We start from the raw sequence: 26280 nt of genomic DNA, 5'->3' as shown, positions 1-26280 counted from the left end.
CACCCTCTCCCCCAGGAGGACCCCGTCCTGATCCGGCCTTTCCGAGGCCACAGAGCTGCGGTGACGGGCGTCAGCTTCAACGCGGACGCTGCGGGTCTGGGTGAGTGCGGGGGGCGCGGCGGCGGGGCCGGGCGCCGTTTCCTTTCCGGGCGGGTCGCTCGCTCGCTCCCTCCCTCCCGGCAGCCGGCGGAGCCGCCGGGCGGTTCCGGGTGCAGGTCCGGGCGCGGAGGCGGGGCGGGCTCCCGTGCCGGCCGAGAGGGCCGCGGAGTCTCTGCCCCTTCCTTAAGCGACAACTTTTTGAGCAAACCACAAGGCGGGAGGAGGGGTTTGTCCCGCGGCGAGAGGGGGGGAGGAGGAGGAGGAAGTAAGTGAGGGGAGCGCCGAGGCTGGAGGGGCGGGGGGCTGCTCCGTGCCTTCTCTGCTGCCCCGCTCCCCCCGCGGTCCCCCGGAAACCTCTGGGCCCGCTGCGGAGGGACTGGTAGCCACCTCGGCCGGCGGCCCCAGCCCGAAGCTGGGAGTGCCTGCAGCCCCCTCCGTCCTGGGGGCGCGGGGGCAGCCAGCAGTGGCGCCTGGAGCTCTGCTCTACTAGGAGGTGCTCTTAATCGCCTACGATGAGGATCCGTCTGGCAAGAAGATGGACGTGGGTCCGCAAAAGCTGCGTATTTCTCGGCTTCTTGATGATCGCTTACTTTGTGGTCGAGCTGTCGGTTTCTTCCTTCGGTGCCTCCCTCGCCGGGGAGAGCATCACCAAAGGGAAGTGGGAGAGGCGCTTTTCTGACAGAGCAGAAGAGGCTGTGGATTTGGCTCGTCCAGTTTATGACAAATCCCCGCCTGATCCTTATGCCCCTGGAGAATGGGGTAAGCCCTCTCGCCTGCAGCTGAGTCCCGAGGAGAAGAAACAGGAAGAAGAGCTGATTGAGAAGTATGCAATTAATATTTATTTGAGTGATAAAATCTCTCTTCACCGGCACATTGAAGATAATCGACTGAGTGGCTGTAAAACTAAATCTTACGACTACAGAAGACTGCCCACAACATCTGTTATAATTGCTTTTTACAACGAAGCCTGGTCAACGTTGCTGCGGACCATACATAGTGTTCTTGAAACATCACCTTCAGTGCTTCTAAAAGAAATTATACTGGTGGATGACTTGAGTGATAAAGTGTATTTGAAGACTGAACTTGAAAAATACATAAGCAGTCTGAAAAGAGTTCGTTTGATAAGAACCAACAAACGAGAAGGATTGGTTCGTGCACGCTTAATTGGCGCTACCTTTGCTACTGGTGATGTCCTCACGTTTCTAGACTGTCACTGTGAATGTGTCTCTGGTTGGCTGGAACCACTGCTTGAGAGGATTGCTGAGAACGAGACTGTTATTATTTGTCCTGTCATTGACACCATTGACTGGAAAACATTTGAATACTACATGCAGACGGCAGAGCCCATGATTGGGGGGTTTGACTGGCGGCTGACGTTCCAGTGGCACTCGGTGCCTAAACATGAACGCCTCAGGCGCAAATCTGAAACTGACCCAATCAGATCCCCAACTATGGCTGGTGGCTTGTTTGCTGTCAGCAAGAAGTATTTTGAGTACCTGGGTACCTACGATACAGGAATGGATGTTTGGGGAGGGGAGAACTTAGAATTATCATTTAGGGTTTGGCAGTGTGGAGGCATGTTGGAAATTCATCCATGCTCCCATGTAGGCCATGTGTTTCCAAAGCGTGCGCCCTATGCTAGACCAAATTTCCTTCAGAACACAGCACGTGCTGCAGAGGTGTGGATGGATGAGTACAAAGAGCACTTTTACAACAGAAATCCTTCAGCAAAAAAAGAAAACTATGGAGATATTTCTGAGAGAAAGATACTAAGAGAGCGTTTGAAATGCAAGAGTTTTAACTGGTATTTAAAAAACATATTTGCTGAGTTGCATGTACCGGAAGATCGTCCTGGGTGGCATGGTGCTATCCGCAGCGCAGGAATAGCTTCTGAATGCCTTGACTACGTCTTACCAGAACATCATCCTACAGGGGCTCACCTTTCTCTCTTCGGATGTCATGGTCAGGGAGGCAATCAATTTTTTGAATACACATCAAATAAGGAGATTAGATTTAACTCTGTAACTGAGCTATGTGCTGAAGTCCCTGAGCATGAAGACTTCATAGGTATGAGGAGCTGCCCAAAAGATGGATCTCCTATCCCAGAAATTATTATATGGCATTTCAAAGAAGATGGGACTATTTATCATCCTCATTCGGGAAAGTGCCTCACTGCTTATCGTACAACTGAGGGGCGTGCTGATGTGCAAATGGAAGCTTGTAATGCTGCAGATAAAAATCAGATTTGGAAATTTGAGAAATAATCACTGCTGGTAGTACAAATCAAATGGACTGTGATCTCCAAGGTTTTTATATGCACGAGCAGATAGTGACGTTTAGTTGTATACCTTGGAATGTCTTCAGATGCATTTCTAGTGGTGTAAAAACTATATTTGCTGTGGTGAACTGTATGGAAAGCAAAAGTAAATACTGGGATTTAGTTTCTAAAACATTGAATACAGATCTAATGTCTTTTATTTTTGTAAAATTTTGATCTGTTATTTTCTTTCTTTGGTCTGTCTTGATTATGGTTAAACAAAGGCTTTTGAGTGGACTGAGAAGGGATTTTTTTTTTTCTTTAAAAAAAAAATTCTACACATTAAACCTGCAAGATAGTGTTACATGAAAGTAAAAAAATCTTTACTTACCAAAGTAAAAGTTAAGGTTCTTGCAGTGGAATTAACTGACCTATGTTGCAGTTACATTTTCAGATATGTATCTAACACCCTAAGTAATGCTACAGTAGCATGTGATTGAATCAACATCGATGTGGAAAGTTGAGTCTTAAGCCTTGTAATATTTTGCAGTTTTCTGGGAATTTACAGGCTCTTAAGGGTTTCAGGGTGACAACTAGCTATATTACAGTGAAGAAAATGAAGTTTTTTTAGCAGATGGGCTTTGGCACTGCTTTGCAGTCTTGTGCCTATTCTGGAAAACTTACCTCATGAGGGTGAGTCAGGAGCTCTCATGCGTTTAGAGTGAGGTAGCAGTGGAACCCAGGGATGTGCTGGCCATACCACAAATGGGAAGAAATAGTTGCCTTACGAGAATTCTGTTTAAAGGTAATGGAGAAGAAAAGAAAGCACAGAATTGTATTGGCTACTGCTGTTTCTTAGCTATATCTTTAATATTTACGTTGCCTCTGTGTAAGCTTTTCCACCTTAAGCCTGGCATCCTAGAGACACGTAACTTAGGTGACCATACAATGTATCCTTTTTTTTTTCCTGTCAGTAGCTTAGAGGAAGGAGATGCAGAGGAAAACTTGGGCTGTTTTATTTTGCATTGTTTGGCAACAGCTGGCACGCATCAGCCCTAGGTAGAGTTTTGAGATAATGCAGCATATGTTTTCTAGCCACGGTAGTACCATGGAGACCTCAGGTAAGGTTGGGAAGCTGGTGTTCCTGAAGCGAGGGGAGTTGAAAATGCAAAGGGCAGCTTGGAGGAAACCAAGATTTGTTGGTTAGGTGGTTCACAGAACAATTTATTTAGGATGTTTTCTATATCCTGTTTTGCTGAGTTTTGAAGAACATCGATTCTTGAATTGTGTCACTAATCTGGTTTGAGTGCGATCATAGGCAGTAGATGTGATAGATACATTGTGTACTTGAAAAAAATAGTCTTGTAGCTTTATATGATTTAAGTTGAACACTTAATGTTTCAGGCATTCCAGCTTTTTTGATTACTTTCACTGAAGTGATGAATGTTTTCAGTAGCCACAGTGTAATAATTCTTGACATGGGGCTGGCAGGTAGGAACTTGAGCTAGTGAGCAATAAGAATCTGGATACTTGAGGAATGTAGTAGCTGGACATTTGCTGCAGGTGTTAGTAGGTAGAAGGGTTAAAAGGGAGCAAGTGAGACCTGAAATAAATGAAGATTTGCAAAAAAAAAAAAAAAAAGGCAAGAGTAATTTAAGAAATATTCTTGAGTCTTAGTGGTTTTAAAGATTTGAGAGGTTTGGGTGGAAGCAGGCTAAGATAGGAGGGGAACATAAGAAGAAAATTTGGAACTGGGAATGTAGCTTTGAATCATGCTAAAAATGCTTGCCACTGTGTGGCATGGGTTGTTTTAAGTCTTTGACTTATTTTTAGGAGGTTATTCGCTATTATTTTTTTTTCCCTAAGCTGATTTTTTTTTTTTTTTTTTTTTTCTTTCTGGAAAAAGGGAACTTCTTTACTATATAAGGGAGACAGTCCTGAAAAATTCCATTCCACTCTGCAGCAGCAAATTCTTTTGTGGACCTACAAGTTATGAACCATTTATCAAATTTTAAAAGGCAGCCAGTCATTATGTACTGGGGCAATAAATTATATAAAGTATGTCCTTTTGTGAAAAACTTGCTGTAGACTGTCACAATCAATAGAAATGACAGGAAAAAGGCCTGGGTTCTCCTACATGGCAGAGCATAAGTTGTATGTGCGATGCGTGTTTCCTCAGATGAAAGTAATTAATTAAATGGTGTGAATATAGACTATGCAACTTTTATACAATTAACTTTTTTAGGACTTGGCAAAAACTACATTTCATATAAAGAACTACCTTCATGTTAAAACTGACATCCAAAGTGTTCCTTACCTATTTAAGCAATAAGTCTAAGTGAACCTGCCTCTTAAAGTTTGGAAAGTTACTCTTTCTGTATGAATCTGAACCCTTCCTCCTTTTCCCTACCACCTCCTATTCTATTTTCATGGTTATTTAAAAACTAAAAAAAAAAAAAAAAAAAAATCATAAGTAAATAACCTGGCCCTATAAATAAAAAAAAAAAAATTGTTCCCAATGGGAATAAAAAAGGTTGGGGGTGGTAGAGGAACTAGAGGAGGAGAGAGAAAGAGAAGAAAAAAAAGACCTTGCCGTTTCAAGTTCTACTAACTTTGAACTGAGTTGCAGCAATTCTACAGAAATACTCCAATCCAGTTGTTTTTCAGTGTGTACGGATTTCTAGAAAATCTGAAACTCTGAAAGATTTTCTTTGCTGTTAGACTTTGAAAACTTGGGGAACACTTGTGTATATTTTAAACTACTGATTTTAAGTGACTTAAAAGAAATTGAATGTAAGCTTAACACTGAATAAATGTGGGAGGGCTTTGGGATTTCTTTTGAAAAAATAAAATCCAGAATTAAAAATGCTGGCTAGTGTGTTGACCTCTTTTTCAGTTCTTTTCCACTTGTGTAAGTACATGTGACATACACTAAAAACTGCCATGAACTTGAACTTATGGAAGTTATTAAATGTTCACTGTACTTAGAATTCCAGATTGGTTCCCTTGAGAGAGGTTCAATTAATAATTGTTTTCCTCCAAGCAGGAAATCTTGCAAATCACTGGTAAATGTGTTTGTATAGTGACATTGCACTTTATCACACTGAGATTTGCAAGGTTCCTGTAAAGTGTGTGGGTTTTTTGGTGGTGCTGCTGGTTGAGTATTTGCACACGCATCACATGCACAGCCCTGTACTCCATCTGACCTGTAATTCTTGCACTGCCTGAGATAATTATGTTGGAGGTGCTTCAGGATGTGGGGGGAAGAAAGGGTGACCAAGGGGTACATCTAGCTGTTAAAGCCTGGCAGAGTATGTCTCTTCTGATCTTTTGCACAACTTGTAGTCACTACTGTGGTATTCAGGGAAATGGAGTGTAATGGTAATTCCATATTGCGGCAACTTGTGTCTTCATATATATATATGTGTATATATGAAAATGTATACCATCAATATTCACAACTTGTAAATTGAATTTGGTTTCATCTCAAATACTGTAAAAAAACTTTTGTGGCGTATGTGAAGCCCAGATATTTGTTTAAGAGAACTGCAGCAAAGCAGTGTGTAAACTTGGCCTTTGCTTAAGGCCAAGTCTTAATTCTTTTGTGTTCAATTCTGTTATGACTCATCACCAGAAAAGCAAATTATCTAGAGATGTGTCAGCTATACTTGGGTGTGTGCGGAAAGCACTGATGTTTAAAAAAAAAAAAAAAAAAAAAGCACCGAGGCTGTAAACTGGACTAAGTTGCATATTGAAGTCAGCTCAGTGGGAATTTCCAGTTTTCTTCTAGTTATATTTTTCAGTTGATCAAATATTTTCATTACTACATCAAGGACAAATTTTGTCTTTCACCTTTAAACATGGTTCTGGTTATGTTGTGTCTTCTGGGATACATGAGCAACAGACCTGTTTGTGGTACAGCCCATCCTATAAATTTCTTTTCTACCTTCTGCGTTTCTTTTGTTTCGATTTCAATATTTTAAATTTAGCCTTGGAGATCTGTTGTGGACTGGTGGTCTGGTAATTGAAAGTCAGACTGTAGGGCTCTGGCATACTTAGCAAGTGCTGACAGAACACATCAACTGGGTCCGGTCTGTGTTGCTGTAGGACCTCATGTGTAATCTGTCCTGGAAGGTTCTTGCTTCCCTCCTTTTGAACACTTAAATACATGGACAATATGGACTTGAGGGGAGAAAAATGCATAAAGGATTAAGAAGCAACCCTTAAGATCCTGTGCTTGTGTAAATTGGAGAAGTGTTGTTATGAAGTAGGCAAAATCCCTTAAAACAGAATAAAAAAAGAATTAGAGAAGTTTATTTGATAATAGTAAAGTACATTTTTCATGTATAAAACTGTTTTTAAGATTAGTATTGATAATGGAAATCATTACTGGCAACATCATTACCCTATAGACTCTTGTATTTAGTGCCTCTGGTTAGCTAAGATAAGATGTTTACTGTTACAGCAAAATGCATAGGTATTGGCCATATGCACCAAAATTGATTTCAGCCTGCCTGAACAGGGAATATCTTGGTTTGGCTGAGGCTTGTTAATGGTAAAGAGACCTGGCTTCCTTGGCAGGATAGGGGCCAAAGTTGAATATAGGTTCAGAGTTTTGGCTTAGAGTTTCTTTGTCTGGGTTTCTGCCTCTCCTGTGCTTTTCAGATATAGAGTCACATCAGCCTATGCTCCTTAGGAAGATAATTCTGCAGCAGGTCTACCAGTTACTCACCCTTTCCTGTGCAGGTCCTGAACTTCTTCCCTCCTTCACCCCTGTGGTGGTGTCAGCTGGGCTGGAACTGCAGTATCAGAGATAATAATAGCCTTTGAGTGTCATGGTAATGAGCGTGTGGCTTCAAGAGGGAAACCTACCTAAGGATGGAGAGAGGATGCTGTGTGAGCGTAGGCAACAGGGAGAATAGGGAAGACGCTTGTGGATGTCCCAGGGAAAGGAGAAGTTCAGATCCCTGCTTGTGTCTCATTAACCTTGGGATAATCCATCTGTGAGAGAGCAAGTTAGAAGAAACCAGACTTTGACTTTATTGTAGTGTCATCTTTTAACATACTTCCTTCAGTTTTTAGAACTGAAAGCAAAGACCGCTGGTATTACACGGCCTTTGTGCAGTTCATAAGGTACCACAGGTATTTGCTATTTTGTGCATTATTTCTTTTAGAAACCATCAATCTTGCTTGTTCCACGTATCCAACGTGATGCTTTCAAATTCTATTTTAGCTTACATTTCACTTTTTCCTTTCTGTTTTATGCTGCTCTAGGTCACATTTTTTTGAATCAAATGGGGAAAAAAGAAATCATTCGTGTACTATTAGGAAGAGCCTGCTGTAAAATAGAGTTCTGAAAAGTTAAAGGGGGGAAAATATCCTGTACTTCTGGCCAAATTTCAGCCTATTGATATGGATGTAGGGATAGTCTGGTCCCATATCTTTTACCAGAAGCCAGTCTTTTGGGAGTAAAATAATATCTCAGTGCCAAATCTCTAAGGAGAATTTAATATATAATATTTTGTTCAAGGCTTGCCTTGACACACATGCTAATAAACGGACTCCATTCCTTTGTGCTATGTTGGTGCTTGAAAGAGGTTGGGAAGGGAAGAGCCATCCTTTTCATGTCCTCCTCAACTTCCAGGAGGTTCCTGTTCTTCCTCTCCCTCCTTTTATGTACTAGGGATAGGAATTTTATAACTGAGGGGTGGGAGTTTTGAATCCCTTGTTTTTATTTATGTCCTGCATGCTAGCACTTAGCAGAAATGAAGATAATAGGGGTGTAGGAATATCACACTTGTGCGTTTAATTCAGCTGCTCATTGCTTTTGCTGCTTATAGTTTCCTGAAAAAGATCAAGCTCTGGTAAAAGTTTTATGTCTGCCCTCTCAAATGTAGATAGTATGGGCCACCTGTAAAGTGACTGCAAAAAAAAAAGTTCATGGTTGTTTTTATTACTGGACTGAAAACTTCACATTGTGTTTTGAACTAGGCAAATGTTAGTATTAAAAAAATTCATACTTAAATACCTGTGAAGAATTATCCTTTACTCCTCCCAGTCTTCTGATGTCCTTCCAAAAGCCTGGTGTTGGCATTGCTGTCTGTTAGGCTTCTGCTTAGGCCAAGTATCCCATTAAAACCCAGTAACTGCTCCCTTTCCCTAATACCCAGTAAGTTCACTGGTGAATCCAAATTCATAGTCATTAGCTCTGATTTTTCTAATGACAGTGAGTGGACTCATAATATTGTTTATTTCTTGGCAGCTACCTCCTCTTTGGATAGGTTTCTTATGGTGTGGAAGCTGAAGACACAGTGCAGAGCTTACAGATTTGTAGGCCATGCAGAAGCCGTGACCAGCGTACAGTTCTCACCAGATGGGCAGCTACTTGCTTCAGCTTCTCAAGATCGTACTGTCAGACTATGGATTCCTTGCATGTGAGTATAACTGGACAATGCTGACTATGTGTTTCATTAATGTGAATATTGGAGTCTTTACCCAAGAAGAGTTTCTATTTCCCTCCCACATTCCTGGGCTTTGACAGAAATAGAGTTTGGGGATCACAGGCAACATGGTTCTTTACTGTCTCATTTTGTTCTTACTGAATATTCTGTAGTTTCAAAAGAAAAATATAGCAATTCACAGGTGATAATTTCATGTGTGTAGGACTATGCTTGGTAGTATTTCTCCGGCTTAAAGAATGTATTTCTTTTAGTAAGGATTGCATGGCTGCACTTCATTTTGGGGAGACAAGTGGTGAAGGAAACAAAAAAATAGCATTTGTGGAAAAAATATTTTTGACTTGTCTTTTTAGACTGTTCTTAAGTAGTAGTGATTACGAGAACTATTCAGAATGATCTTAGAAAGACTGGTGTTACTTCAAGCATTTAGTAGATTACTATCAAAATATAACAAATTATTTTTCAAATACTGTATGGAGGCTAATGTTGCTAGTTAATTGCACTGTTCTCTAAAATTGGTCATATTAAATACATTTACTTTAAAGTGTTATTCTAATAATCAGTATTCAAATAAGGTAAAAAATATTGGCAACACTAAGATTTAGCCTGTATAAGTTGCTTTTTCATTGTATAAGATTCCAAATATGTTAACTTTGAGTTTTATGGGATTTTAAACTCTCAGTTTAATATAATTGTGTTTTGGTGGTTTTTTGTTTGTTTGGTTTTTTTTTCCCTCCCCTAGTCATGGAGAATCATCAGTACTGAAAGGTCATACAGCATCTGTTCGTAGTGCGAGCTTCTCGCATGATGGCCACTTTCTAGTTTCAGGATCCAATGATAAATCAATAAAAATATGGAGTGTTCGCCATCAGTGCCTTTTGTTTTCCCTGTTCCAACACACTCATTGGGTTCGCTGTGCCAAGTAAGCATTGTTTTTATTCTCTTTGTAAAGAAGCAGAACTCCTAAAAAAAGGGGATTTATCTCCCAGGGCAGAACTAAGAGATGAAAAATCTGTGAATGATAAATATGATCTATCACTAATAATGAAATTTTAATAAATCAATCTTATGCACACACATTTTATATATGTTTCCTAGTTGAAGTCTGAAAGCTTGCTCTGTGTAATATGTGTACGTATTAAATCTGTTGCTGAGTGTTAATTCTTTCACTTTAAAGGACAAATAGGGCCTTCTGTATTTATTTTCAGTCAGTATTCTGTCTTTCCCCAGTCTGGCATGTTTTTGTGCTGTATGAACTTACTTCACAGCATTCACTTGTTTCAGGATTTGTTATGCACAGTAGGGGTTTTCTCAACTATTCTTGGAACAGTAGTGGCATAAAAGGAATGGTTATAAGTCAAAATGAGTTAAGCTTACGTCATTGGAAAAGGTAGAAGAAATAGCCTTTGTACTGCAAGTTAAGATTCACACTCTATTTAAAGGCAGGGCAGCTCTTCAAAGACAAGAAAAGATTGTTCTTTTGCTGATTTTTTTTTTTTTTTTTTTTTTTTTCCCCCTCCATATTAATGGAAAATCTGCAGTTGAGAGGCCTGATTTAAACCTCTTGAGAAAGAAATTTAACACTGGTGAAGTGCAGAGCCCTACAAAGTTCCAAAGTATCTGATTGTTAAAAAATAAATCATATTTGAAAGTTCTTGAACAGTGTTCTAATGTCCCTGTGCAGTTGCTCAGTATGAAAGATAGTAATGATTGGTGAAATTATAGAGAAATCAATTTTCCTGTTTAAAAACCTAGTCTGCTAGTCTAGGAATAATCATGAATGTTTTGCTGCCAGTCTGTAAGTCTAGAGAGAACTCACAGGAGAATATATATGTAGGTTAAAATTGAACGCAAGGTTCTACTGTGTCCTCTTTGTCTTTTTGCCTATAGTTTTCTATAATAATCTCTTTGGCATCTGAAGTGACAACCTTAGGCTGCTGTTACCTTCATCCCCTCCCCCTTCTCTTGTTATTGCTCTGTTTTTAATTGTAGCTGATTGTGAAATGGAGGGGAGAGGAGTGAGGTGAGAAGCTTTTCTTTTCAGTTTTGTTACTCCATGAGAAATATGAGAAATTCAAGTGTCCTCTGCATGTTATACATTTTAACAAACAGGCTTTCTTGGTTTTGATGTTTTGTTACTTATGTCTCTAATGCTAATCTAGGTAGTATCAGTTGTTTAGCAATCTATACACTTGCATGTTCCAGATTTTCACCTGATGGAAGACTAATAGCATCTTGCAGTGAGGATAAATCTGTTAAGATCTGGGATACAAGAAATAAAACTTGTATCGATAACTTCTTAGATTATGGAGGGTAAGTGTTACTAGAAAAAAAGGAGAAATGTAAATGTGTCATTTGAATGAGATTAAATTCATGTTTTGTGGTATTAACGTCTATATGTGTTAGATCTGAAAATAGATCAAACTTCTACCACCCATGTAAACTAAAATAATTAATTTCACGTTTTTCAAAAAAGGTTAACTGACTGTATTTATCCATCTGTTTTCCAACAGTCAAGGAATAGGCCAGAGGGAAGTCAGATTGTTTTGGGATTTTTGAATGTTTTCATGTTTTTCCTCCATTTTGATAATGGATGCTTCAAGAATAGAAGTTCGAGTTCTCCAGTTGTTGAAAATGGTATTCTGTTAGCTTCAGTGACCTGCCTCATTTACGTTTAGAAAATACTTGCTTTTACTTATCTGCAGTTTTCTTAAACATCTTGAGACCAGAGTTTTAATTAAGAAGTGCAATGGAATATTAATCTTGTATACGTGCTTTGCTAATTTCATGGCTGCCTTCTCTATCCTTTTTCTAAGCTAAAAGGTTGTGATAGCTAGATATTCTGTTCTTAGACAAAATTATTTTACTTGCTGTTTTCAAACTCTTTGCAGCACTTTCTTCTAGGAAGTTTGTACTCTGACGCAAACTGTGAAGGTTTGAGTCAGGACAATTATACTATCTTTTTAACAAAATCCAGATTATATAGTCTGACTTATCATGCACATTTTGTTTTCTTCTGCTTATTTCAGTTGCTTGAAATACCTTATTTGATTTTTCATACATGTGGATTCCACACAAGTTTGTAGCAACTTAGGGTTAATTCTGTGGTGTTTTTATATATATATATATATATATGTATACACACACACTCCCAAATATTTCTGTGGCAACATGTAATCAATCTATTTTCATTTATATATTTAGATTTGCAAATTTTGTGGATTTCAACCCAAGTGGTACGTGTATAGCTTCTGCAGGTTCCAATCATACGGTGAAACTCTGGGATATTCGAATGAACAAGCTACTGCAGCATTACAAAGGTAAAAATGATTTAGTTTATTATATTTTCTTTAGAATGGAGCTCTTTGCAACAAAATGTATTTATTTAGATTATATGATTTCATTCCTTGATGGGGAAGGTGGACAAACAGGTCATACTGGCATTTTGTAAGTAATTTTTTGTAGTCTAGCAACCCTAAAAATACAGTCTGAATCCTGATTATTCCTTTGCAATGCTTCTCTTATTTGCTTAGTTCCGTGCTGAAAATTACTTTGTAGAGGCTACTATGTCCTGGCACTTTGGTTGTTTTTCTCTTAACTGAAGTAGGTTGTTCTTTGGGAAGTAAAAAAGAGCAAAGAAATTAAGTATACATTTCCTGTTAGTAGATATCTACAGTCTTTGAATATTGTCTTCTGTAAATTAGTTCACAGAGCAGGGGTTAATTGTGTATCATTCCATCCTTCTGGTAACTATCTCATCACTGCTTCTACTGATGGTACCCTTAAGATTTTGGACCTCTTAGAAGGAAGACTTATTTATACTCTTCATGGACACAAGGTATACACAATAATCCTATTTAAATAGACATTTTAATAGATTATTCAGTGTCTTTTCAAAGGGAAAGTAACATTTATGCCATTGTGTCTTTTATCTGCAAGTTGCAAGATACACTTTATTGGGCAGCAAAGTGTTGTATTAATATACATTGTCGCAAGTGCATAAAGAAATGCATCAATTTTGCCTATGACCATGCAGTTTATCTGCCAATATTTTATGCATGCTTAATGTTAAGTAATAGATCATGTTCTGAATTCATTAATAGTTCACTCCCTTGGTTGTCAAATCTTTTTGTCTATTGAAAAACAGTGCTTTCTAAGGAGGGGGAAGCATATGGAAGGTAACTTCTGTGAAGAATGGCAGACATTTTCTCCCTTTCCTCTTAATGCAAAACAAACCCTACTTTTGAAAATGAATCACTCAAACACATTGTCTCGAGTAATGTAATATATATTTGATAATTTTTTATTGCAGAGTTAAAGCATAAAAATCTAAGGAAAATGCCGCTATTTTCCTGGTATTGATTGTAGTAACTGCAATGCAGCATTGCATTACAGATGTGCAATATTGACTCTTCAAGTTGTTTTGCAAAAATTTCACTACAGTTAAATTGTTCCTTATTTTATTAAAATTGAAAAATCTATTTATATTAGATAACGGCATAAATGTTTTTCTCTTTGCATTAAAATACCATGATTACAGTAATAGCATAATTTTACTCTATGTTTTTTTTTCTTTCAGGGACCTGTACTTTCTGTGGCTTTTTCAAAAGGTGGTGAAAAATTTGCCTCAGGTGGAGCAGATGCTCAGGTTTGTGGTATTGTCTCTTTAAATTAAATGTCTTAATGCTTGTTACAGTGGAGGAGAGTTAAATATAGTGTGTTGCAGTAACATGCTAATTACAGTATGCTGACATGCATTCTGACTAGTAGTGTGCTATATAGACTTTGTTTAGCCTAAAGGTAAATTTGAGGAGAAAAATAAATACATCATTTAAATGCTTGATCTTAACTACTTTCAGTTGGATGTCACAATGAGAAGACCATAATACTAGCCAGTTCTGTTTTACATATTAAACTAAACGAATGACTTTTAAAGAGAAATATTTAAAATGTTGCAATTCATTGTCAACAAAGTAGTTGTGTTGCAACTAGTATTAATGCCTACGTGCTCCGTTAACTTTTCACTTCTTTTAAAGTCAGTACTCTGTAACTGTAAGAATTAAGTTGTACTGGGAAAACTTTGGCTAGAATTGGGGAAAGATATCTTGTGTTAGCTTTGCTAATTTACATGGGTGGAACAGTGAAGTACTGGATTTCATATAGGGAAGACTTGTTTGAGCATTTAAAACAAAAAAAAATGTAAACAGCAAATCATACACTTCATCTGCTGTGATAAATCTTATAACTACAAAAATACTGTCAAGCTTGGAATCAACTCTGTCAGGTTTTTATATTCTCCAAAAAAGAACGAACTTGTGTAGCCCAAGACTTAGAGTTTTACAGTCTGAAATGTTCCTTAATACTAGTTCTCTTTTTCATTGTTTTCTGTTATAAAAACCGAAAAACTCAACATAGACACAGAAAGCCATGCTGTAGAAATGAAGATCTTTTGAATTCACCATAAATCATGTTTCTATTTTGTGGAGTTTGAAATATGTTTCAGCTAGTAACAGAGACAGTCTTGAAAAATAATACATACTTTTAAATTAAAAACTTCAGTATCATTAGAAAGAATACAGTCTGCTTCTGGTTTTTATTTGCTGCTTCAGATAGCACACTTTCTAGAATGACTTGAGAGCACTCAAAGAAAACTTAAAATTGCTTTCTATCACAAGACATCAGAAGCAGTGCCAAGGCTTGCAGCTATTGGAAAAGCGAAAATGTTAGCAAACTTCCAGTATTAATTTTACAAGCAAAAAAAACCAAGCCCAAGAATGGGAAAAAGATATTTATTTATTCCTTAGTCTAATCTTTTATTTTCTGTACTAAAGTGGTTTTTAATTAGCATTTTTTAGTTCCAAAATGAAATTTTGATTCTTAGGTAATCCTGAATTGTTGACCTTACTTTTTATGAGTACTTTCTTTTATGATGATTGGTATATTACACTTAACTTGAGGAAGTGAAGTGCATGTATTAAAAATGGAGAAAGCTACATAAAAAATTTGAATAACTTTATGCTGGATTGGGGTGATGGAAGTAGTGGAACTACACAGCTGAGGAGGAAGAGAAAGCAGCACCTACCTCTTACAGCACAGTGAGCTGCTGTGAATCAACTAATCTAACACTTAACTGTCCTGCAAGTGCCAGGTTCTGAGGCAGGTTTATGTAGTTTGTACTGAGATCCATGCATCCCGGTTTCACTGTTACTAATGTCTGAGTGAGTGAGGGTCCATCTTTATTGGTGCACTGTCTCCCAGCACACGTTTAGGGTCTTCCACTCGAGTCATGCAAGATGTTGAACCTGAAATGAACTTGTAACAATGCAGCTACTTAGGAATATATTAAAAATATTTAGTCTGCTTGGAATTTCTGTGAACAAATATATGATTTGTGCTACTTATGTGTAGTTTTATAATTTCTGAAAAATACTTCTAATGGTTGTCAAAAATATTTTCGGCTGGACAGGCAAGTAATTTTAAGTCAGATCATGGTCCCATCTTTGTTTCCTCTAATTTAGGGAGCAGCTATAAAAATCAGCGTTAGGCTTTTGGAAACTGCCATCTTCTAATTGTTATGAACTTCCTTTTTTATTTTATTTTTTCCCTTAGCACTTAAAGTAACAAAGCTGACACAAATCATGCAAAGTTGTGGTAAACTTAATTGTATTTGTAAGTTATTTAATTGTTTTGTGACATGAGAGAGCAATATCGTGCATTATGATTTGGTTTTGTGGTGTATCCGTAAGGCTGGATAGACTACCTTCTGCTGTTTTACCTCTGCATTTTATTACCTTACTTCTGCATTTGGCCATGATGTGACTGTTGTACATTGTTTCTAACTTGAATGTAATTGGATAAGGTTCAGAAAACAGATTCCTGTTGCTAAAACACTGGAACCAGGTGCTTTAGAGTTCTGTGGAACTCTGTCATTTCTCTTACCTGCTCAGATTTTCTCATTTGACCTGCAAGCCTTTATGGGGGACAGAAATTTCATAGTATATGACTCCTTGACTTGGCAGAAAAATAACTTATTACAGTCCAGTGGGAGAGAAGTTTGCTTTGTTTTATGATTATTGAGACATCTTTTAGAGACCTCCTTTTTTTTTTTTTTTAATAGATTGAACCATATTTATTAGACTTGAAGTACAAGATACTCTGGGGAAGTGCCTGTGCTGTAGTAGAGATCAGACTAAGTGATGACAGCAGTCTCATTCTGATGTTGTGATCTATTAGTGATAACAGACTTCACTGAATAGTTATGTTTTGGGCACTGAATAGGCTTCAAGTAGTTGCTGATATAATGCCTTCTTACAGGTATTATTATGGAAAACCAACTTTGATTCATTTAATTATAAAGAAGTTCTTAAACACCATATTAGAAGAACACATATTGATGGTCCTCCTCATCTTCTTGATATTTACCCAAGGTCACCTCATCTCCATGATGAAAAACTTCAGTCAGTTGAGGTGAGTGCAATAAGTACACTAATATAGGAAGCCAGAAGCTTATGTAAACGCTGTCTGTCTAGCATTTATAGTTTAATATGTTTTATGTATACCAGAGAACTTTTTGTTATGTATAATACTTTGGAAGTAACCATAATTTATGAATCCCCTTTAAGGTTACTAGACTAGCTGATGCTGTCAGATTTATCCTGGTGAATTCCTTTCATGTTTCTTGTGTAAGTCTGTCCTCTACACCTGATTTAAACAAAACATAGGTGATAGTCTGGTTTCTGAAATGTGGCAACTGTTGCAGAAGATATCTGAATCTTCAGTGAGCTTTAGGATACTACTCAAAATCTAACATTAGGTGATAAGTGTTGCACCACCTGTGGCAGGACAAGGTGGTGTTATTACTGAAAGTCAAATACTCGATTGTCACCAGTTGTCCCTCTTTCCAAGACCTTTAGGTATTGTGAGAAGATCTTGCTATCTAAAAGTTTAGAAAGCCTTTCTAGACTAGTAGTGTAGTTTATGTCACTATGTAGTCTGTTTTCCTGATAATTTAGTTCTTCAGCTACTTCACTGTTAAACCTTCTGCCAGCAACCCTTGAAAGTATGGGGAGTTAGGGAACCAAAGTGAAATGTCAAATATTCTGTGTCAGTATTTGGAAAATCCTGTGTTTGTCAGGATGTCTGAAAGCTATGCTAAATAGGAAAACAGTACTATGCCTTAGACAAGACTTGTTTATGCTAAAACCCCAGGGATATATTTGTGACTGTCCTTGGTAGATCTGGCTAGCTTCTGCATGGTGATTACCTATACTTTTACCTGGAGAATATGAAAGAAGCTCCAGGTACCTCTAGTGTCCATGAGCTTTATCTGATATAAATCTAGGAACTTTCAGCTTGCTGTCATGTACTATAGAAATTCATCATTACCTGCTTTTGTTCATTTAAAATGCAGATACTGCTGCCACGGCATTTGTTTCCTGCTCAGACTTTTAAAATGCTGAGATTTGAGGATATTGAGCTTTTTGAGTGTGTATATATGCAATATGAATATATACAATATGAGTAGTATAAAGATTGAAAATATTTTGATGGAGGAGGGGAACCCTAATAGGATCCTTCACTAAGTATCCTCATGTGTCTGGTTCTGTTGTCAAGTTGGATGTGAAGCTTTCTGATGCTTAGCATTTTAGTCAGAACAAGATCATGCCAACTGCATGTATGACAAGCTTCATAAAGAAACTTCTGTCCTAGACTGTCATACTCATTGTAAGGTCAATGAATGAAGTTCAGTTTACTAGTAGCAGCCTTCAGTATAGGTGGTCAGTGCTGGAACAAACTCAATCACAACATTTGCCAGCAGATTTAAACCACTCTTGCTGTATCAACAGTTTGCTTCAAGACCCATTCAAACTGCACCCAGTTACAACATGTGCTAAACAAACACAGTAGCTTATAGCTGCAGGGTTCAGTTACTTTCTTTTCCAGACCTCTTCTGCTCAGATGCCTGTCAAAGATATGAATATTCTCCAAAGGAATTTTCCAGATAATTTTTTTTTTTTTTTTTTTAATTTTCCCTGCTCTCAGGTAGCTGAGAAACTCTGGAAAAACATTGAGTTCAGGCTAAAGTTAAACTAAGGCTAGGAAGCACCTCATTACCAATGCTGAAAGGGCACATAAAGGAAATTTGATAGTTGAATATCAAGAAATTATTTATCAATTAGCTTTGACAGATTTCACTTAATCTAATGCCTGCATTTCTTCATGGCTGTAACATTTGTAGCATCTTACAGGCTTCTGGGTTAGGTGCTCCGTAGTAGTGAGAGGGCTCTATGACTTTTTAATTTGTTGTAGCAAAGTTTTGGGCTCTTGTGGTATATTTTCTGTCTTGATTTCAGGATTTTAAGAATAAGCTTGCTGTGTTTAGTTTTCTACTAACATCATATTAGAATATCTTGCTCTTAAATAAACATGAAATAAATTATATTCTTTGAGACAGAACAGTGTCTGATAGTTTCATCAAAAAAGATATTAATGTACTCTATATTTCTAAATTAAATAACATAATAATAATGATTAGGATCTCTTGCAGCTTATTTCCAGAATTAATGTAATGATATAATAGTTTAGAGAGTGTTAAAGTGAAGTTATCAAGTTTTGTTAATGCATATGTCTTTCCTTTTTCCTTTTTTTTTTTTTTTTTTTTTAACTGCCCCCTGTCTGTCTCAAAAATTATGGGTTTTCTGTTGTGGCAAGGAAGAATGGATTTCACCATCTGAACGGAGACATAATTTATCCAGACAAAACTAGTATCAGGTTACTACCAGCAGTAACATGCTTTAGTGGCACTAACTATGCTTGAAATTTTTCAGTGTTCCATCTTCTTAAATATTTCCTCCTGTAACTGAGAAAAAGGAGCATTTCTAGCCCCACTGTGCTATGCTGTACTCTGGAGAAGAAAAAAAGAAGAAAAATATTTTTGTCCCTTTTTAGTTAAAACAAACATACTTTTTTTTTTTTAAACATCCCAACCTCTTTCTAAGCAACAGGCAATATAGAGAATTGTAGCACTAGGCAGTTCCACCGCAACACCACCCTCATCTTTCTGTGGCTCATCATGTTTCTAATACATGAGGAAAAGGACTAACTGAATCACAGGCATGTCAGAGGGAGCTTTTGGAGGTCATCTGGTCCTGTTGCCAGTGGTACATTGAGTCAGCCATGTCTGTGTCTAGTTAGGAGGCCTTGAAGAGAGGTGGAGATTCCCCAGTCTCTCTGGGTGATCTATTCCAGTACAGCACAGCAATTGTAAGGACACGGTTTTTGCTAGTATCTCATCTGTACCTCAGGTAAAATGCAGAACTACCCCCTTTCTGGGAAGATGATTGATCTTAATTAAACTGAAGTAACAGTATTTTAAGGGACTTGGTAACATATGCAAGAGTTTCAGGCAGGCAGAGGAGACAGTTCAAATATGGGATATTTAACAGTATACTTTTTAAGGTTTGCTGCAAGCCATTACAATGTCATCTAGACACTTGAGATGTGTTATAATACATTGCCCTGAGTTACAGTGAGCTGGTTAAGTTTAGTCACCTCTATAGTAGGAATGAAGATGGATTGCCTTAGGATAACATTCAAGGTGGTAGAACACAAGAAGTTCAACAGATGTCCAGGTAGAACTCCAGGGGGAAATAATTCTGTCCATGCTTTTTAAATTCCTAATGTTTCATGCCTATCCAGGTTTCTTACTGCTTTTGAATAATTGTGCTTCTCTATCCCTCCTTGCCTCAATGTGGCAAGGTCCCTGCTATTCCAGAACTTTGCTCAGAATTTATTCAGTTGGATTCAGACACAACTGTACTGTTTTCACACATCACCAGTTGGAAAAGCTGTTTTGAACAAAACAGCTTGCACAGGGGCATTAAGAATTGTTGGTATTTTGCCTTCAGGATAGTGACAGAAATGTGGAGCTTGGGCATACTCTCACCTTTTCTTAGAACTTTTTCTTACTCATCAAAGCTATACGCAGAGCCAGTAATAGTTAAGATACCTTCTATAGTTTTTTTTCTTTCCCCCTGCCTACTTTTTGAAGCATAATTAACTTTTACAAGAAATTCCTTACTTGTATCTCCTTCCCTTCAGACCAGCAGTAGCCTGAATTTTAATGCAATGCTGAATTTCATGTTCTTGACTTATAAATCTTTACACTTGTACTCCAACTGCACTGATCAATGTGATTCTTGAATATTCAATCAAGTAGAGATTTAGAGCTTACAATCATTACAATTGTTCAGAAAATTTGGAACTGTAAGTAAATGACTTTTTCTCTGAAGGCACCTACTTTTTTTCCATTGACCATAGAGGTAATCTTGGATGACCAGCTCAAATACAGGTGTCTAGCAGTATGTCTAAATTTAGATGAGAGAAAAATCCCAGTTATAGCCTCCCTTTGAAATAAGGAGCTTTTGGACATATTTGAAAATAGTATGTTTAATCACTAATGCGATTTTAGTGTAATATACTAAAAGAAATGCATTCCATTTGGTGACAGTTGTATTTCTGAATTTCCTGTGTTTGCATATAATTAATCTTTCATATACTAGAGACCTCTTTAAAGCAGATGGAAGATAAAAATAACAGTTTCCTTTAAAAACATAGAAACTCAACACATCTTAATATGTTCAAACCTCGATACTATCTTGACCATGAAAGCTACTACTGATTTAGTTAAAATTTTCAGTATAATTTCAGTTCTGTTTTCTTAGATGAAGGAAACCAAAATATACGCTAGGTGGCAGTAGAAATAAGAATATATGGCTTACTTGGCTTGAGGGCTTCAGTCTAACACAAAGAACAGTGTTTAATCAAATTAAAAGCTAAATTTCTCTTGCTATGTTTCAAGAGACTATTTCACAGCTAGCTACATCACTTTCCTGGGAAATACTTTGAGTAATTTAAAACTTCCTCTTTTAATTTTACTAATTTTTAGGTTTTTGATATAATACCAATGTTATGAAATGCATTATAAAAATAAGGTGAAAGGTGGGGGATTTTTTTTGAGATTGGATATACTTTATTAAAATCAAAAGAGGGATATTTGTAGGTGCATAATCATTTACTTAAAGCGTATGGCAGAGAATCACATAGTTAGTTGAGCCTGCTTCTTTTGTTACTCCCCTAGTTCTCTGTCCTAAGCAGTGATCCTTATTTCTGCCTCTCACTTTCTTTAAATAATATATTTTTGTTTTGCTCCACTTCAGTCTTTAGAAATCTGTAATTCCGTACATTAAAGGTTCTGTAGAAACCTTCCTTCATTTTCTTGTGCTGTGGATCAAAATGTGGTAGTTGTATCATCATATTGGAAGATGATAATGAAAGTACTCATATATCAGTTTACCAGGTAATTAAAGGAAAGCTTTGTAAGACTGTTTTCGAAAACCTTTAATACATGACAGTTCTCTCTACCTTGCTTTTTGACAGTTCTCTCTACCTTGATTTTAGTGTTCTGGTTTTTCTTTCTTGTTTTCTAAAGTTAAGTTTTTTCCAAATATGTTTGGTGAGATTATTTGACAGCTAACTACACCACCTTGTCAGGAAATGTCAAGTCATTTGAAACTTTTACACTTAGCTTCATTCCATTACCCCATTAATGTTTAGTGTGACATTAAACATGAATATCTTCAAGAAGGGTTTAGCTATAGCCTTCGTGGTTTTGTGCTCTTTTCTTTAGACACTTTGCTATTTCTGACTTATTGCTTAACGATTTTATTTATCTCTATATATATGGATAATGTCTTTTTATGTGGCCTATGACAGTTTTTGCACCCCTATGCAATGCCCTCCATCCTCCCCTTATCTCTGATAAAGCAATGAGCAGAACTCTATGCAGAGGAGACTTTCATTCCAGCTCCAGGATGTGACAATTCCACATAATGAGCACATTTTCTTAACTTAATCATACCATGTATTTATTTAGTAACCCTGTATCCAAAAAAGCATTTAACTCATTCTACAATATCTCTGATGTATATAACAAGGAGATTATCTCACAGAATCATCTAGGTTGGAAAAGACTTTGAAGATCATCCAGTCCAACCATTAACCTGACACTGCCAGTTGCCAACTACACCATATCCCTCAGCGCTATGTCAACCTGACTCTTAAACACCTCCAGGGATGCGGACTCCACCACTGCCCTGGGCAACCCATTCCAACGCCTAACAACCCGTTCTGGAAAGAAATGCTTCCTAATATCCAGTCTAAACCTCCCCTGGCGCAACTTGAGGCCATTCCATCTTGTCCTATCGCTTGTTACTTGGTTAAAGAGACTCATCCCCAGCTCTCTGCAACCTCCTTTCAGGTAGTTGTAGAGGGCGATGAGGTCTCCCCTCAGCCTCCTCTTCTCCAGACTAAACAACCCCAGTTCCCTCAGCCGCTTCTCGTACGACATGTGCTCCAGACCCTTCACCAGCTTCGTTGCTCTTCTCTGGACACACTCGAGTAATTCAATGTCTTTTTGTAGTGAGGGGCCCAAAACTGAACACAGTCATCGAGGTGCGGCCTCACCAGTGCCGAGTACAGGGGTAAGATCACTTCGCTGTCCCTGCTGGCCACGCTATTTCTGATACAAGCCAGGATGCCATTGGCCTTCTTGGCCACCTGGGCACACTGCTGGCTCATGTTCAGCCGGCTGTCAATCAACACCCCCAGGTCCCTCTCTGACTGGCAGCTCTCCAGCCACTCCTCCCCAAGCCTGTAGCGCTGCTGGGGGTTGTTGTGGCTGAAGTGCAGCACCCGGCATTTGGCCTTGTTCTTAAACTCAAAGAAGATGTTTCAAGAGCTATTAGTAATAACATAGCTCCTCTACATTAGAGTACTGATAGGTGATAGGCACCTGCTGTCCCTCTTCTGGAGAGTCCTGCAGGTGCATTGCCCTCTCTTCAGTCCCCAAATGATGCATGTCAGAAAAAGACTTTAGGCTTAGATGTCCATAGTATGATTGACAGACAGATAACATGTTAATTATACTTATTGCAGGACTGACTGATGGTCAGAAGCAAATGACCCTGGTTATGCTGGGCACTAAATAACTGTGAGGTCTTTGGAACAGTTGTCTGTCTAATCTAAATAGACAGGGTATGTATAGAGTGGGGGGGGGAAGTAAAATCTGCAATTCCCCTCTTCCTCGCCTTAACTCTGATAAAGTGGTAAGCAATACTATATGTAGAGGGGACTTTGATTAATCATGTTTCTGTAGAGAAGAATTTAAAGGAGAAGTTCAGTTAAAAAGGTAGAACTTTCAGATCAATGGAAAGTTATTATTTAAACCATGTTACCTAGCTTTGGTTCTCCTTTTTTCCCTTTCTTTCCTCCAAGCCCATTTGGCAAAATTGGAAGAAAGCAAGACTTGATCCTAATATCTGCAAATTGAGGGAGAATTTTAAGTTATCAGCTCTGATGGCCCTGTAGCAGAATGGATTTTCCTGCTTGTCTCTGGGTAGCTTATTCTCCACTGATGAAACTGTAATCTGATTTAAAAGACAATACTTACAAAAAAGAGCTCATGGATGAAGAATGGCTTGTTGAAACTGAATCCAAGAAAGACCTAAGCACGGCTCGTCAGAAAGGTTAACTAGCTTAAAAACAGAATTAATATCTCCCCTGAAGGAAGGCTTGTTTGTAAGTGCTGCAAAGTGCGAGGGTCACTTTCAGTTTGAATAACCAGGTAACATCTGTATTTAAATGTCTTTTTACCTTCTTGCTTGCTAGTAAGCTCTGTTCATCATCTTCCTTCTCCTGCCCTTCCACCCGCATTTACCAAGGAGGTTCTTGCTTCTGTTAGTTTTAACCTAAATTTCTGCATGTAAGTTACGGAAATCCAAATGAACTGAATAAAAAGGCTTCAAGAAGTGCAAGATACGATTGCCTGCTTTCCCTAGCTACTAATTCCAGTTTTAACATCTCATTCTATCTACTTAACAAATGGATCTCTGACCTAAAAGTCTGTATGCCAAGTATGGACCCTAGCATCAGGGATTTTTGCTTGTGGAAATAGAACTGTAGCTGTTACTGACTGAGCAGCTCTGGCCGAGCCAGAGTTTTGACAGTCTTTAGGTGAAATGGTAGGGTCTTTCTCCTTGAAAAGGCAAAATAAAATGGCCCTTGTATCTAATAAACTTTTGGCAACTAAAATATAACCCTGTCACTAGGCAAGTCTGAGTTTTGGTGTTTTTCTTTATTTTTTTTTCCACTTTCAATTAAGATGGTTGGAATTAATGCTGTCTCTGATAAGGCTGCTGTTGGATTACTGATAAAAAGTTGAAAAGGAAAGTTCATTTTGCTTTACTACACCAGACTTCTTGGTGATTTGAAAGTCATCTAGTCTTTCTGTGAATTTTGTCAGTTCAGAAAATAATAATAGTACCTCCATTCATCATGCTGAGAGGGCAAGCATTAGGCTGTGATACACCTAGATAATACAATAGTAGGGAAAACACACACAGATTTTTATAGGGAGGATTTTCTGATCCTTAGGTGAAACATAATATCAGTAAAAGCAGCAGCTTTCTCAAACTTCATATTCTCTTATATTTTTGTTTAATGCTTCACTTTCAGGAAAGGACATTAGCAAAATATTGTTGAAGTTTTCGATTAACTCCTATAACCAACAGTAAGCAAGTAGTCTGACTGTGGTATTAAGACATCAGAATTGCAGATGTTGTGATGACATATCTGATCAATCAGCCTCTGACATTATTCCAGTATAAAGCAGTTTTTCCTGTGGTTTTAGGAACAGCATGGTTTGTGTTTGGCTGGTTAACTTATCACAGATTTCGGTGTTACCTCCTACCTGTTTTTCAAGTTATTTTGACAATCAGAGTTGGTGTGTAAGAAGCAAGCATGTCAACAGTCTGTCTGCTTGTTTGCAATAGATGACTTGAGGAGCTTCTGTGAGTTGGGAACTGATCAATCCAGGCTGCTAAGTTTGTGTTCACTTTCAGCTTTGGTGCTAATGCTGCACCCACATCAGTAAGGCAACTCAGACTTAGGGACTGGCCTGGTGCACACACTCCTATGCATTGCTGAGCCAGAGTGGCTCAAGCTGATCCTAGCTCAAGCTGAATTGTAGTGGGACTTAAAAGCTGTGGTATGAGACTGTGAGTGAGGATGTGCCGTAAGTAAACTACAACAGGCTGGGGACCAGTGTAACATAAAAAAAAACAGAGTGCTGCATAGTTGTATATGGAAACCTCCACAAGTGGAAGGTTGCTGCTGTCCTTGGACTGTAACAAGCTATTTGAGCATCATTGCTAGAAGGCAGCTTTCAGGTCCAGAGTTATCCAGGGCAGCACACCACTTCTGCTGGGGACAGTCCTCCTGGTTGAAGGAGGAATAGGAAAGACTGCCTACAACTGCACCCATAAGTGATTGATGCTGGAAAGTAAAACTCAAAGGTGACTTTCAGGAGCCCTTATAGTTGTTGTGCACATGCAAAAACTTTCAAAAGCACCTACAAGTGACAGTTACAGATTTGGGAAGTTGTCTGAATACTACCCACTGTTCAGTATTTCAGCAACATCATTGGCCACTCTGTCAATTGCACGGCTATCTTGGTAAATCCATTTCAGACTATACTTCTAACTTCATTTTTGTTGATTTGTCATACAACTGAACTTCTTAATACTTGCACCTCTTGTGGTAGAAATCCCCTGAGTTAGTTTTGGATAATGGATGTTTATGAAGTATAAATTATATTTCTGTAATAAATGTATATCTGGATCCTCTTTATTACATGATTGCATTTCACATGGTTGGATGTTAACATCCTACCTTTATTTTTACAGATTTTAAAGACTGTTTCCAGTCCTTAGTGAATAGTGGTGCCTTAATGTAGCAAGTGGTCCTTTTTATTTCAGTCTTATTTCCCTTTCTCTATTGGTCCTGAAATAATAATATTATAATTCATTTTCAACAGGTCAACCCTACCTTTGATGTGACTAGTACTCAAACACTTGATCCACCTGTCATAGAGATTAGTTCCTCTTCATCTTTCAGTACTCTGGTAAGTTGCCTTCTGGACAGGGGTGGAAAGATAGGGTATAGGTTAAACTAACATGTTATCAGAAATGCGCTCTTTCTGTCTGTATGAATGAAATCTATTTCTTAACAATTGTTGACTGCTCAGAGATCAATATCCTAACTTTTCAAAACTTAAGCTTTCTTTCACAGTTTCCAAGGCTAACCACAAGATGGTGTAATAGCAAAGCTTTCACTTCATGCTAGTAATTTTACCCATATACTAAGCAGAAATTCTAATTATAAGCCCATGTTAATTATATCTAAATATTACTGTTAAAATTTGTGGCTTATTCTCAAACACTTTTTGTAACTCTGTCTTTATCTGCAAATAATGGGAAACCTAAAGAATAGTTGCCTCATCAATAAAATGCCAAAAACTATGTTTTAATTTATCTCCTTCTAAGGCATCTAGTAGTTCTCTAGGAGGAA

At 37.9% G+C, this 26280-nt stretch overlaps 2 protein-coding genes across 6 annotated transcripts in view; both read left to right on the top strand.

The window, feature by feature from the left end:
- Window positions 1–26280, top strand: part of POC1B (POC1 centriolar protein B) — a 72359-nt gene that overhangs the window by 376 nt on the left and 45703 nt on the right. For 3 of the 5 annotated variants that reach the window (XM_074870716.1, XM_074870715.1, XM_074870714.1), the window contains exons 2-10: window positions 16–100; window positions 8619–8790; window positions 9557–9736; window positions 11020–11127; window positions 12019–12134; window positions 12519–12652; window positions 13394–13462; window positions 16129–16281; window positions 25748–25834. In XM_074870716.1, coding sequence (XP_074726817.1) covers window positions 16–100; window positions 8619–8790; window positions 9557–9736; window positions 11020–11127; window positions 12019–12134; window positions 12519–12652; window positions 13394–13462; window positions 16129–16281; window positions 25748–25834 — 1104 coding nt within the window. The remainder of the gene's footprint in view (window positions 1–15; window positions 101–8618; window positions 8791–9556; window positions 9737–11019; window positions 11128–12018; window positions 12135–12518; window positions 12653–13393; window positions 13463–16128; window positions 16282–25747; window positions 25835–26280) is intronic. The other 2 variants (XM_074870718.1, XM_074870717.1) reach the window with 2 other exon arrangements.
- GALNT4 (polypeptide N-acetylgalactosaminyltransferase 4) lies at window positions 171–5228 on the top strand. Its single transcript, XM_074870713.1, has one exon. The coding sequence runs from the start codon at window positions 612–614 to the stop codon at window positions 2361–2363; it is 1752 nt and encodes a 583-aa protein (XP_074726814.1). The 5' UTR covers window positions 171–611; the 3' UTR covers window positions 2364–5228.

The sequence above is a fragment of the Strix uralensis genome, chromosome 5 (assembly GCF_047716275.1).
Source record: "Strix uralensis isolate ZFMK-TIS-50842 chromosome 5, bStrUra1, whole genome shotgun sequence".
Classification (NCBI taxonomy): Eukaryota; Metazoa; Chordata; class Aves; order Strigiformes; family Strigidae; genus Strix; species Strix uralensis.
Note: the sequence above shows the minus strand (reverse complement) of the source record. Positions and strands in the feature narration are given on the sequence as shown.